The sequence below is a fragment of the Heptranchias perlo genome, unplaced genomic scaffold (genome assembly GCF_035084215.1).
Source record: "Heptranchias perlo isolate sHepPer1 unplaced genomic scaffold, sHepPer1.hap1 HAP1_SCAFFOLD_156, whole genome shotgun sequence".
Taxonomy (NCBI): domain Eukaryota; kingdom Metazoa; phylum Chordata; class Chondrichthyes; order Hexanchiformes; family Hexanchidae; genus Heptranchias; species Heptranchias perlo.
Genome location: NW_027138817.1, coordinates 248,229 through 261,413, shown reverse-complemented (window position 1 = coordinate 261,413; position 13,185 = coordinate 248,229). Strand labels below are relative to the sequence as shown.

The following is a 13,185-nucleotide window of genomic DNA, read 5'->3' as shown; positions in this document are numbered from 1 at the left end:
TACAACCCTCCGAGATCTCTGGGCTCCTCCAATTCTGGCCTCTTGCACATCCCGGATTTTAATCGCTCCACCATTGGCAGCCGTGCCTTCAGCTGCCTAGGCCCTCAGCTCTGGAATTCCCTCCCTAAACCTCTCCACCTCTCTCTCTCTCCTCCTCTAAGACGTTCCTTAAAACCTACCTCTTTGATCGAGCTTTTGGTCACCTGTCCTAATATCTCCTTACGTGGCTTGGTGTCAAATTTTGTTTGATAATCGCTCCTGTAAAGCGCGTGGTGCGTTTTACTACATTAAAGGCATGGTATAAATGCAAGTTGTTGTTGTACAGCGCCCGGTGACCCCTGAACCTGGACATAAAAACTACCCGGAGAGTTGTAGGAGAAAGGAGTGCCAGGGGCAGGGGCGCGGTGTTGGCCACCGCAAGGGAGAGGAAGGGGTACTGTGGTAGGTAACGCCAAACTATTCCTCACCGCCATGAAGTTTGCCAGCGTGCTGTCGATGTCTCCGGGCTTGCTGGGCAGTGGCTCCGTCTCCTGTGGCTCGGCGTCAGGACTGTCCTCATCCTCGCTGTCTGTGTAAGCTCCAAGCAAGCCCAGCCCACCTGCAAGATTGTAAGGGCATTTCAATTCAGAGTAATGATAACACATTAGAACAGCTGCCATCCCGCTACTCCTCACTCACATGCCCCAGTGATTCCACCTGCACAAAGTGCCGGGGAGCCCCGAGCAGCCCGCCCGCGCCGGGGAGCCCCGAGCAGCCCGCCCGCGCCGGGGAGCCCCGAGCAGCCCGCCCGCGCCGGGGAGCCCCGAGCAGCCCGCCCGCGCCGGGGAGCCCCGAGCAGCCCGCCCGCGCCGGGGAGCCCCGAGCAGCCCGCCCGCGCCGGGGAGCCCCGAGCAGCCCGCCCGCGCCGGGGAGCCCCGAGCAGCCCGCCCGCGCCGGGGAGCCCCGAGCAGCCCGCCCGCGCCGGGGAGCCCCGAGCAGCCCGCCCGCGCCGGGGAGCCCCGAGCAGCCCGCCCGCGCCGGGGAGCCCCGAGCAGCCCGCCCGCGCCGGGGAGCCCCGAGCAGCCCGCCCGCGCCGGGGAGCCCCGAGCAGCCCGCCCGCGCCGGGGAGCCCCGAGCAGCCCGCCCGCGCCGGGGAGCCCCGAGCAGCCCGCCCGCGCCGGGGAGCCCCGAGCAGCCCGCCCGCGCCGGGGAGCCCCGAGCAGCCCGCCCGCGCCGGGGAGCCCCGAGCAGCCCGCCCGCGCCGGGGAGCCCCGAGCAGCCCGCCCGCGCCGGGGAGCCCCGAGCAGCCCGCCCGCGCCGGGGAGCCCCGAGCAGCCCGCCCGCGCCGGGGAGCCCCGAGCAGCCCGCCCGCGCCGGGGAGCCCCGAGCAGCCCGCCCGCGCCGGGGAGCCCCGAGCAGCCCGCCCGCGCCGGGGAGCCCCGAGCAGCCCGCCCGCGCCGGGGAGCCCCGAGCAGCCCGCCGCCACTAAGTTAGGTGGGGAAGTAAGTTGTGTAGATGGGAGCGTGAAGTTGTAAAGAGGGAGACAGATTAAGTGAGGGGTCAAAACTGTAGCAAACGGTGTTCAATGTGGGCAAGTGTGAGCTCATCCACGGGTCCCAAGAAAGATAAATTGGAGCATTTTCTAGGAGGTGCAGAGGAGCAAAGAGATTTGGTGTGTCTGTACAAAAATTAGAAAAAGCTAGTGGTGCAAAAAGCCATCTTAAAGGCTAATGGAATTTTGGCCTTCATCTCAAGGGGGCTGGAATACAAAGGGGAGGATGCGATACTTAACTTGTACAGAGCCTTGGTCAGACTCCACCTGCAGTACTGCGTTCAGTTTGGACACCGCATCTCAGGAAGGATATACTTGCCTTAGAGGCGGTGCAACGAAGGTTCACTAGATTAATTCCTGGGATGAGAGGGTTGTCCTATGAGGAGAGATTGAGTAGAACGGGCCTATACTCTCTGGAGTTTAGAAGAATGAGATGTGATCTCATTGAAACATATAAGATTATGAAGGGGCTTGACAGGGTAGATGCTGAGAGATTGCCCCCTAGTTCTGGACTCTCCAACCAGGGGAAACATAGTCTCAGGAGGAATTTCTTCACGCAGACGGTTGTGAATCTTTGGAATTCTCTACCCCAGAGGGCTGTGGATGCTGAGTCGTTGAATATATTCGAGGCTGAGATGGATAGATTTTTGGACTCTAGGAGAATCAAGGGATTTGTGGATCGGGCGGAAAAGTGGAGTTGAGGTTGAAGGTCAGCCATGATCTGATTGAATGGTGGAACAGGCTCGAGGGGCCGTGTGGCCTACTCCTACTTCTTATGTCCTTATGAGGGGCTGCAACGCAGATTCACCAAAATGACACTGGGGCTAAGAGGGTTAAATTAAGAGGACAGGTTGCATAAACTAGACTTGTTTTCCCTCGAGTATAGAAGATTGAGGGGCGATCTAATCAAAGTGCTTAAAAGGATTCGATAGGGTAGAGAAACTATTTCCTCTGGTTGGAGAGTCCAGAACATGGGGGCACAACCTTAAAATTAGAGCTAGGCCGTTCAAGAGTGAAATCAGGAAGCAGTTACCTGTAGACCGGACTGCAGATTCCTTTGCTGTCCCATTGTTTGTACTGCTTGAACTTGAATTAACAAATAATTGATCGGATCCGTCCTCCTGCTCATCTGCAGTGAAGAAAGTGTGTTACAATCTGAACAAGGAGACAATGTGCCAGCCCTTATAATAAACAAGTACAGCGGAGTCACAGGACTACAACTGGGCAACAAAATGGCTTCAAAGCACACGAAAATTAAACAGGTCTGCTTCTCACTCCCACAGGTCATGATCCCGAATCACTCCCTGCCACCTCCCCCCGGGGCTCAGTGTCCAGGAACTTCTATGAAGGACAGCACGGGCGGAGCACATCATGGTGCAGGACCACAAGGTAGGGACGCAGAGTGGAACCCAGCACCTTCTCATCCACATGCCAGGTTCGAACGTGGGCAAACCAAAGGCTATTCCTATTCCCCCAAGGTGCAGACAGTTGGTTTATTTTGATCATTTGTCGGTAAAACCATTTCAGACTCGCTCACATTTACAGAGATCAACTAAAACACTGGGTTCTTAGCACAAGGACTGAAACATGGGTGTAAAGAAAATATGCTTGAAATGAAGAAATGGCACCAATGTTTTTTTTTATTCGTTCACGGGATGTGGGCGTCGCTGGCAAGGCCGGCATTTATTGCCCATCCCTAATTGCCCTCGAGAAGGTGGTGGTGAGCCGCCTTCTTGAACCGCTGCAGTCCGTGTGGTGAAGGTTCTCCCACAGTCCTGTTAGGAAGGGAGTTCCAGGATTTTGACCCAGCGACGATGAAGGAAAGGCGATATATTTCCAAGTCGGGATGGTGTGTGACTTGGAGGGGAACGTGCAGGTGGTGTTGTTCCCATGCGCCTGCTGCCCTTGTCTTTCCAGGTGGTAGAGGTCGCGGGTTTGGGAGGTGCTGTCGAAGAAGCCTTGGCGAGTTGCTGCAGTGCATCCTGTGGATGGTGCACACTGCAGCCACAGTGCGCCGGTGGTGAAGGGAGTGAATGTTTAGGGTGGTGGATGGGGTGCCAATCAAGCGGGCTGCTTTATCTTGGATGGTGTCGAGCTTCTTGAGTGTTGTTGGAGCTGCACTCATCCAGGCAAGTGGAGAGTATTCCATCACACTCCTGACTTGTGCCTTGTAGATGGTGGAAAGGCTTTGGGGAGTCAGGAGGTGAGTCACTCGCCGCAGAATACCCAGCCTCTGACCTGCTCTCGTAGCCATGGTATTTATATGGCTGGTCCAGTTAAGTTTCTGGTCAATGGTGACCCCCAGGATGTTGATGGTGGGGGATTCGGCGATGGTAATGCCGTTGAATGTCAAGAGGAGGTGGTTAGACTCTCTCTTGTTGGAGATGGTCATTGCCTGGCACTTATCTGGCACGAATGTTACTTGCCACTTATGAGCCCAAGCCTGGATGTTGTCCAGGTCTTGCTGCATGCAGGCTCGGACTGCTTCATTATCTGAGGGGTTGCGAATGGAACTGAACACTGTGCAGTCATCAGCGAACATCCCCATTTCTGACCTTATGATGGAGGGAAGGTCATTGATGAAGCAGCTGAAGATGGTTGGGCCAAGGACACTGCCCTGAGGAACTCCTGCAGCAATGCCCTGGGGCTGAGATGATTGGCCTCCAACAACCACTACCATCTTCCTTTGTGCCAGGTATGACTCCAGCCACTGGAGAGTTTTCCCCCTGATTCCCATGGACTTCAATTTTACTAGGGCTCCTTGGTGCCACACTCGGTCAAAAGCTGCCTTGATGTCAAGGGCAGTCACTCTCACCTCACCTCTGGAATTCAGCTCTTTTGTCCATGTTTGGACCAAGGCTGTAATGAGGTCTGGAGCCGAGTGGTCCTGGCGGAACCCAAACTGAGCATCGGTGAGCAGGTTATTGGTGAGTAAGTGCCGCTTGATAGCACTGTCGACGACACCTTCCATCACTTTGCTGATGATTGAGAGTAGACTGATGGGGCGGTAATTGGCCGGATTGGATTTGTCCTGCTTTTTGTGGACAGGACATACCTGGGCAATTTTCCACCTTGTCGGGTGGATGCCAGTGTTGTAGCTGTACTGGAACAGCTTGGCTAGAGGCGCAGCTAGTTCTGGAGCACAAGTCTTCAGCACTACAGCTGGGATGTTGTCGGGACCCATAGCCTTTGCTGTATCCAGTGCACTCAGCCGTTTCTTGATATCACGTGGAGTGAATCGAATTGGCCGAAGACTGGCTTCCGTGATGGTGGGGATATCGGGAGGAGGCTGAGATGGATTATCCACTCGGCACTTCTGGCTGAAGATGGTTGCAAACGCTTCAGCCTTGTCTTTTGCACTCACGTGCTGGACTCCGCCATCATTGAGGATGGGGATGTTTGCAGAGCCTCCTCCTCCCGTTAGTTGTTTAATTGTCCACCACCATTCACGACTGGATGTGGCAGGACTGCAGAGCTTTGATCTGATCCGTTGGTTGTGGAATCGCTTAGCTCTGTCTATAGCATGTTGCTTCCGCTGTTTAGCATGCACGTAGTCCTGAGTTGTAGCTTCACCAGGTTGGCACCTCATTTTTAGGTACGCCTGGTGCTGCTCCTGGCATGCTCTTCTACACTCTTCATTGAACCAGGGTTGATCCCCTGGCTTGTTGGTAATGGTAGAGTGAGGAATATGCCGGGCCATGAGGTTACAGATTGTGCTGGAATACAATTCTGCTGCTGCTGATGGCCCACAGCGCCTCATGGATGCCCAGTTTTGAGCTGCTAGATCTGTTCTGAATCTATCCCATTTAGCACGGTGGTAGTGCCACACAACACGTTGGATGGTGTCCTCAGTGCGAAGACGGGATTTCATCTCCACGAGGACTGTGCGGTGGTCACTCCTACCAATACTGTCATGGACAGATGCATTTGCGACAGGTAGATTGGTGAGGACGAGGTCAAGTAAGTTTTTCCCTCGTGTTGGTTCGCTCACCACCTGCCGCAGGCCCAGTCTAGCAGCTATGTCCTTCAGGACTCGGCCAGCTCGGTCAGTAGTGGTGCTACCGAGCCACTCTTGGTGATGGACATTGAAGTCCCCCACCCAGAGTACATTTTGTGCCCTTGCTACCCTCAGTGCTCCCTCCAAGTGGTGTTCAACATGGAGGAGGACTGATTCATCAGCTGAGGGAGGACGGTAGGTGGTAATCCTTGCCCATGTTTGACCTGATGCCATGAGATTTCATGGGGTCCAGAGTCAATGTTGAGGACTCCCAGGGCCACTCCCTCCTGACTGTATATCACTGTACCGCCACCTCTGGTGGGTCTGTCCTGCTGGTGGGACAGGACATACCCAGGGATGGTGATGGAAGAGTCTGGGACGTTGGCTGAAAGGTATGATTCTGTAAGTATGGCTATGTCAGGCTGTTGCTTGACTAGTCTGTGGGACAGCTCTCCCAATTTTGGCACAAGTCCCCAGATGTTAGTAAGGAAGACCTTGCAGGGTCGACTGGGCTTGGTGTTTTGCCGTTGTCGTGTCCGGTGCCTAGTGGTCCGATGCCGGGTGGTCCGTCCGGTTTTATTCTTATTATGACTTTTCGTAGCGAGATTTTACAACTGAGTGGCCTGCTAGGCCATTTCAGAGGGCAATTAAGAATCAACCACATTGCTGTGGGTCTGGAGTCACATATAGGCCAGACCGGGTAAGGGCATTAATGAACCAGATGGGTTTTTACGACAATCCGGTAGTTTCATGGCCATCATTACTGATACTAGTATTTTAATTCCAGATTTTTATTTAATTAATTGAATTTAATTAATTAATTGAATTTAAATTCGCCAGCTGCCGTGGCGGGATTTGAACTCATGACTCTGGATTTTAGTCCAGGCCTCTGGATTACTAGCCCAGTAACATAACCACTATGCTACCGTACCCATGTGTGATTATAACTGCCAGTCCCACCAGTGGCACGTCTCGCTGGGTCCTTGAGAGGTGTCAAACTGAGACTGCTGCAGGGACTGGTGGGGGGGGGGGGGGGGGGGTCACACAGCCCAGGCCTGGGACTACAGGAGAAGAGAAACCCGTGATCCTCTCGATGTATGGACTCTCAGCTGCCCGCAGCTCTGCCAAATGCAGCCATCCGTCACTTCTGGGGGAGATGAAAGCAGGGAGCAGGAATAAAAAATATCAATTTAAGACACAGGGAACTCCAAAACAGCGACAAGTATATATCCAGAATCTGGGCTACTACAGTGTAACAATAAACCATAGAACACAACACCATATACATGCATTTTATATAGAATAACAGATACCCGGGAGTAAGTTACAGGCTGGAATCTCATCGAGGGGTTCGGGTGGTTTATATATAGAATAACAGATACCCGGGAGTGAGTTACAGGCTGGAATCTCATCGAGGGGTTCGGGGGGTTTATATATAGAATAACAGATACCCGGGAGTGAGTTACAGACTGGAATCTAATCGAGGGGTTCGGGGGGTTTATATATAGAATAACAGATACCCGGGAGTGAGTTACAGGCTGGAATCTCATCGAGGGGTTCAGGGGGTTTATATATAGAATAACAGATACCCGGGAGTGAGTTACAGGCTGGAATCTCATCGAGGGGTTCAGGGGGTTTATATATAGAATAACAGATACCCGGGAGTGAGTTACAGGCTGGAATCTAATCGAGGGGTTCGGGGGGTTTATATATAGAATAACAGATACCCGGGAGTGAGTTACAGGCTGGAATCTAATCGAGGGGTTCGGGGGGTTTATATATAGAATAACAGATACCCGGGAGTGAGTTACAGACTGGAATCTAATCGAGGGGTTCGGGGGGGTTTATATATAGAATAGATAACCAGGAGTGAGTTCATAATATATTATGATACAGCACAGGAGGTGGCCATTCAGCCCATCGTGCCTACTCTTTGAAAGGGCTATCCAATTAGTCCCATTCCCCTGCAATTTTTTCCCTTCAAGTATTTATCCAATTCCCTTTTGAAAGTTATTATTGAATCTGCTTCCACCGCCCTCTCAGGCAGTGCATTCCAGATCATAACAACTCACTGCATAAAAAAATGTTTCCTCATGTCACCTCTGGCTCTTTTGCCAATTACCTTAAATCTGTGTCCTCTGGTTACTGACACTTCTGCCACTGGAAACAGTTTCTCCTTATTTACTCTATTCAAAATCATGAACAGTTTTAACACCTCTATCAAATTAACATTAACCTTCTCTGCTCTCAGGAGAACCCCAGCTTCTCCAGTCTATCCACGTAACTGAAGTCCCTGGAACCATTCTAGTAAATCTCTTCTGCACCCTCTCTAAGGTCTTCACATCCTTCCTAAAGGGTGGTGCCCTGAATTGGACACAACACTCCAGCTGAGGCCTAACCAGTGTTTTATACAGGTTTAGCATAACTTCCTTGCTTTGTACTCTGTGCCTCTATTAATGAAGCGCAGGATCCCATATGCTTTTTGAACAGCCTTCTCAACTTGTTCTGCCACCAAAGTTTTGTGTACATACACCCCCAGGTCTCTCTGTTCCTGCACCATCTTTAAAATTATACCATTTAGTTTGTTTTGCCTCTCCTCATTCTTCCCATCAAAATGTATCAATTCACACTTCTCCGCATTAAATTTCATCTGCCATGTGTCTGCCCATTTCACCAGTCTGTCTGGCCTATAATTTTGCTAGGTGCAAGCTGGAATCTTTTACCATCCTTCACATTGGAGGGTGGCGAGGGACGGATAATGGGGTGAGAATGAGTGAACAATGCCTCGTCTGAGAATAGGTCTTGAGCAACGCACTGCTCACCTCCAGCACTGTGACACCATCGTCGAGCAATGTCCTGATGTTATCCACTGGAAACATCACATTAGGTACCAGAGGGAGTCAGTAAGTTTAAAACCATAAACATGGGTCTAAATCCAGGCCCTGACCCAAGATTTTCACCAGGAATGTAAACGGTTTCAGAATGGTTCCACACACATTTAATGCAACCCGTGTAGCCACTCCAGAGACTGCAGGCTGACACTCCACTGCAGTACTGAGGGAGTGCTGCATTGTCAGAGGTGCCATCTTTTGGATGAGACGTTAAACGGAGGCCCCATCTGCCCTCTCAGGTGGACGCAAAAGATCCCACTGCACTATTCGAAGAGTTCTCCTCAGTGTTCTGGACAATATTTATCCCTCAACAAACATCACTAAGAAGAATGGGGAGTTCGCCTAATGTCCTGGCCAACATTTATCCCTCAATCTTACTGTGCACAAATTAGCTGCCATGTTTCCTGTATTACAACAGTGGCTACACTTCAAAAAGTACTTCATTGGCTGTATTTCTTTGGGACGTCCTGAGGGCTGAAAGTCACTATATAAATGCAAGTTCTTTCCTTCAACACTAGAAACTGCCCAACAAATCTGTTCTGTGCACTTCTCCGGGCCAGTCAGGCTCCGACAACGAGCGTGATGTTAGTGTCTTACACCAGCGGTAAACCAAAGCCCACACACCGTATTTTCTGATGGCTCGGATTATGTTACAAGGGGGTTTCAATGAGGTCCGTGACAGGGAGCTCGAAGCAGTTTATTCAGTTATCTGAAGCTGTGAACATATCTGGCATCATAAAAACTGATGACAGGTGGGACAGAGGAGTCGTTTAGAATGCAGTTGCGTTCACTCCCTCATTACTGGTTGTCAGTACCCTAAGATGAGGACAGTCTCAATAATTTTTGTGAATCGACAGCATAAAAATAGCCACAACTCAGCACCAAATGGGGTCAACATTGATGCAATGAGGGGCAGTCTTCTGGGATTGTAGATATTGGGTGAGGCAGGGTTGGGGGCTTCACATGCTTAACCTACCTGGGAGTGTTTGATGGGGCAGTGTAGAGGGAGCTTTACTCTATCTAATTAAAGCCACAGTCCTGACCTCCAACAGAGGGATACGAGTGGCTGGGGGTGCAACTCAGACATTGCTGCAGATTAAAGGGTACTCGAATCAAGGTCAATGATGGTGGACAATTAGACAACTAACGGGAGGAGGCGGCTCTGCAAACATCCCCATCCTCAATGATGGCAGAGTCCAGCACGTGAGTGCAAAAGACAAGGCTGAAGCGTTTGCAACCATCTTCAGCCAGAAGTGCCGAACGGATGATCCATCTCGGCCTCCTCCCGATATCCCCACCATCACAGAAGCCAGTCTTCAGCCAATTCGATTCACTCCACGTGATATGAATGGCTGAGTGCACTGGATACAGCAAAGACTATGGGCCCCGACAACATCCCAGCTGTAGTGCTGAAGACTTGTGCTCCAGAACTAGCCGCGCCTCAAGCTAAACTGTTCCAGTACAGCTACAACACTGGCATCTACCCGACAATGTGGAAAATTGCCCAGGTATGTCCTGTCCACAAAAAGCAGAACAAATCCAATCCAGCCAATTACTGCCCCATCAAACGACTCTCAATCATCAGCAAAGTGATGGAAGGTGTCGTCGACAGTGCTATCAAGCGGCACTTACTCACCAATAACCTGCTCACCAATGCTCAGTTTGGGTTCCGCCAGGACCACTCGGCTCCAGACCTCATTACAGCCTTGGTCCAAACGTGGACAAAAGAGCTGAATTCCAGAGGTGAGGTGAGAGTGACTGCCCTTGACTTCAAGGCAGCATTTGACCGAGTGTGGCACCAAGGAGCCCTAGTAAAATTGAAGTCAATGGGAATCAGGGGGAAAATTCTCCAGTGGCTGGAGTCATACTTCGCATAAAGGAAGATGGTAGTGGTTGTTGGAGGCCAATCATCTCAGCCCCAGGGCATTGCTGCAGGAATTCCTCAGGGCAGTGTCCTCGGCCCAACCATCTTCAGCTGCTTCATCAATGACCTTCCCTCCATCGTAAGGTCAGAAATGGGGATATTCGCTGACGATTGCACAATGTTCAGTTCCATTCGCAACCCCTCAGATAATTAAGCAGTCCGAGCCCGCATGCAGCAAGACCTGGACAACATCCAGGCTTGGGCTGATGTCTGGCATGAATGTTACTTGCCACTTAAGTGCCAGGCAATGACCATCTCCAACAAGAGAGGGTCTAACCACCTCCCCATGACATTCAATGGCATTACCATCGCCGAATCCCCCACAATCATCATCCTGGGGGTCACCATTGACCAGAAACTTAACTGGAACAGCCATATAAATACTGTGGCCACACGAGCAGGCCAGAGGCTGGGTATTCTGCGGCGAGTGACTCACCTCCTGACTCCCCAAAGCCTTTCCACCATCTACAAGGCACAAGTCAGGAGTGTGATGGAATACTCTCCACTTGCCTGGATGAGTGCAGCTCCAACAACACTCAAGAAGCTCGACACCATCCAGGACAAAGCAGCCCACTTGATTGGCACCCCATCCACCACCCTAAACATTCACTCCCTTCACCACCGGCGCACTGTGGCTGCAGTGTGTACCATCCACAGGATGCACTGCAGCAACTCGCCAAGGCTTCTTCGACAGCACCTCCCAAACCCGCGACCTCTACCACTTAGAAGGACAAGAGCAGCAGGCACATGGGAACAACACCACCTGCACGTTCCCCTCCAAGTCTCACACCATCCCGACTTGGAAATATATCGCCGTTCCTTCATCGTCGCTGGGTCAAAATCCTGGAACTCCCTTCCTAACAGCACTGTGGGAGAACCGTCACCACACGGACTGCAGCGGTTCAAGAAGGCGGCTCACCACCACCTTCTCGAGGGCAATTAGGGATGGGCAATAAATGCCGGCCTCGCCAGCGACGCCCACATCCCATGAACGAATAAAAAAAAGGTGTGATTGAAGGATGTGATAGGGTAGAAGCTATCTGCTGTAGTGGGGGCACAATCTTAAACTTGGAGCTAGACACTTTGGGAGTGAAATTAGGAAGCACATCTTCCCACAGAGCAGAGGAAACTTGGAATCCCCCCCCCAAAAAACACCAAGGCTGAGGATCAATTGGCACTTTGCAGACTGATATCGATCGATATTTGTTGGGTAAATGTATTAAGGGATTGGGGGGGGGGGGGGGGCAGATCAGATATGATGGGGGTCCGGACGGGGGCCGGCGGGTCCGGACGGGGGGAGGGGGGCCGGCGGGTCCGGACGGGGGGAGGGGGGCCGGCGGGTCCGGACGGGGGGAGGGGGGCCGGCGGGTCCGGACGGGGGGAGGGGGGCCGGCGGGTCCGGACGGGGGGAGGGGGGCCGGCGGGTCCGGACGGGGGGAGGGGGGCCGGCGGGTCCGGACGGGGGGAGGGGGGCCGGCGGGTCCGGACGGGGGGAGGGGGGCCGGCGGGTCCGGACGGGGGGAGGGGGGCCGGCGGGGGGAGGGGGGGCCGGCGGGTCCGGACGGGCTCTTCCTACTCGGGCCACAAGTGCTCGCTCTTCCGATACTCGAGCTCTGCCCAGGGCCGGTGTCACCCTCTCCGCCCCCACCCCGGGGCCCGGCCCCCGCCCACTCACCGGGTATCTGTCACACACTCGCCCTGTGGGGCCACGAGTCCCGCGGGTTCAGCAGCCTCGCAAATCCGCCCACCCGCCCGCTAACCCCGGCCCCCCCTCCCCTCCCCTCCCCGGCCTCCCCTCCCCTCCCCGGCCTCCCCTCCCCTCCCCGGCCCGGCTCACCCTCCGAGCCCGAGCCCCGCTCCTCCTTCCTGTGGCCGGACTCCAGCTGGAGGATGGGCCGCCGCCTGCTCTGCTGTAGATTGATCCGCGTCTTCTTCCCCATCAGACCGGCCTCCGGGCTCGGACCAGGCCGCCGCCGCCGCCGCCGGGCCTCCTTCACACGGACTCCGGGCTCGGACCAGGCCGCCGCCGCCGCCGGTCCTCCTTCACACGGACTCCGGGCTCGGACCAGGCCGCCGCCGGGCCTCCTTCACACGGACTCCGGGCTCGGACCAGGCCGCCGCCGGGCCTCCTTCACACGGACTCCGGGCTCGGACCAGGCCGCCGCCGGGCCTCCTTCACACGGACTCCGGGCTCGGACCAGGCCGCCGCCGGGCCTCCTTCACACGGACTCCGGGCTCGGACCAGGCCGCCGCCGGGCCTCCTTCACACGGACTCCGGGCACCAAATCCAACGGTGCAGAATGCGTCATACGTCAGCGCGTAAACACATTTGTAGATGACATCATCACGTTCAACGCGGCCGGCTTGCGCTGCGCGGGCTTGGCCAGCGCCGTCTGGCGTGAGTGCGTCATACGTCGGGTCCTTGGAGACCAAAATCCGACCTCCCCCCCCTGTGTTCAGGTGTGAACCCTGAACCTGACCCCCCCCCCCCCACCATGTTCAGGTGTGAACCCTGAACCTGACCCCCCCCCACCCGTGTTTGGGTGTGAACCCTGAACCTGACCCCCCCCCCCCACCGTGTTCAGGTGTGAACCCTGAACCTGAACCCCCTCTCCCCACCGTGTTCAGGTGTGAACCCTGAACCTGAACCCCCTCTCCCCACCGTGTTCAGGTGTGAACCCTGAACCTGAACCCCCTCTCCCCACCGTGTTCAGGTGTGAACCCTGAACCTGACCCCCCCCCCCACCGTGTTCAGGTGTGAACCCTGAATCTGACCCCCCTGTGTTCAGGTGTGAACCCTGAATCTGACCCCCCCCCCACCCGTGTTTGGGTGTGAACCCTG

At 54.4% G+C, this 13,185-nt stretch overlaps 1 protein-coding gene across 2 annotated transcripts in view; it reads right to left on the bottom strand.

Annotated features, from left to right (window-relative positions):
- The window catches only part of LOC137309252 (formin-binding protein 4-like), a 49,018-nt gene extending 36,374 nt beyond the window's left edge, over window positions 1-12,644 (bottom strand). The window contains exons 1-3 of one of the 2 annotated variants that reach the window (XM_067977513.1): window positions 12,181-12,644; window positions 2,565-2,660; window positions 468-598 (exon numbers count right to left, since the gene is read on the bottom strand). In XM_067977513.1, the coding sequence (XP_067833614.1) occupies window positions 468-598; window positions 2,565-2,660; window positions 12,181-12,283 (330 nt within the window). In that variant the 5' untranslated portion in view covers window positions 12,284-12,644. The remainder of the gene's footprint in view (window positions 1-467; window positions 599-2,564; window positions 2,661-12,180) is intronic. The other variant, XM_067977512.1, reaches the window with a different exon arrangement.
- Between the last annotated feature and the right edge of the window lie 541 nt (window positions 12,645-13,185).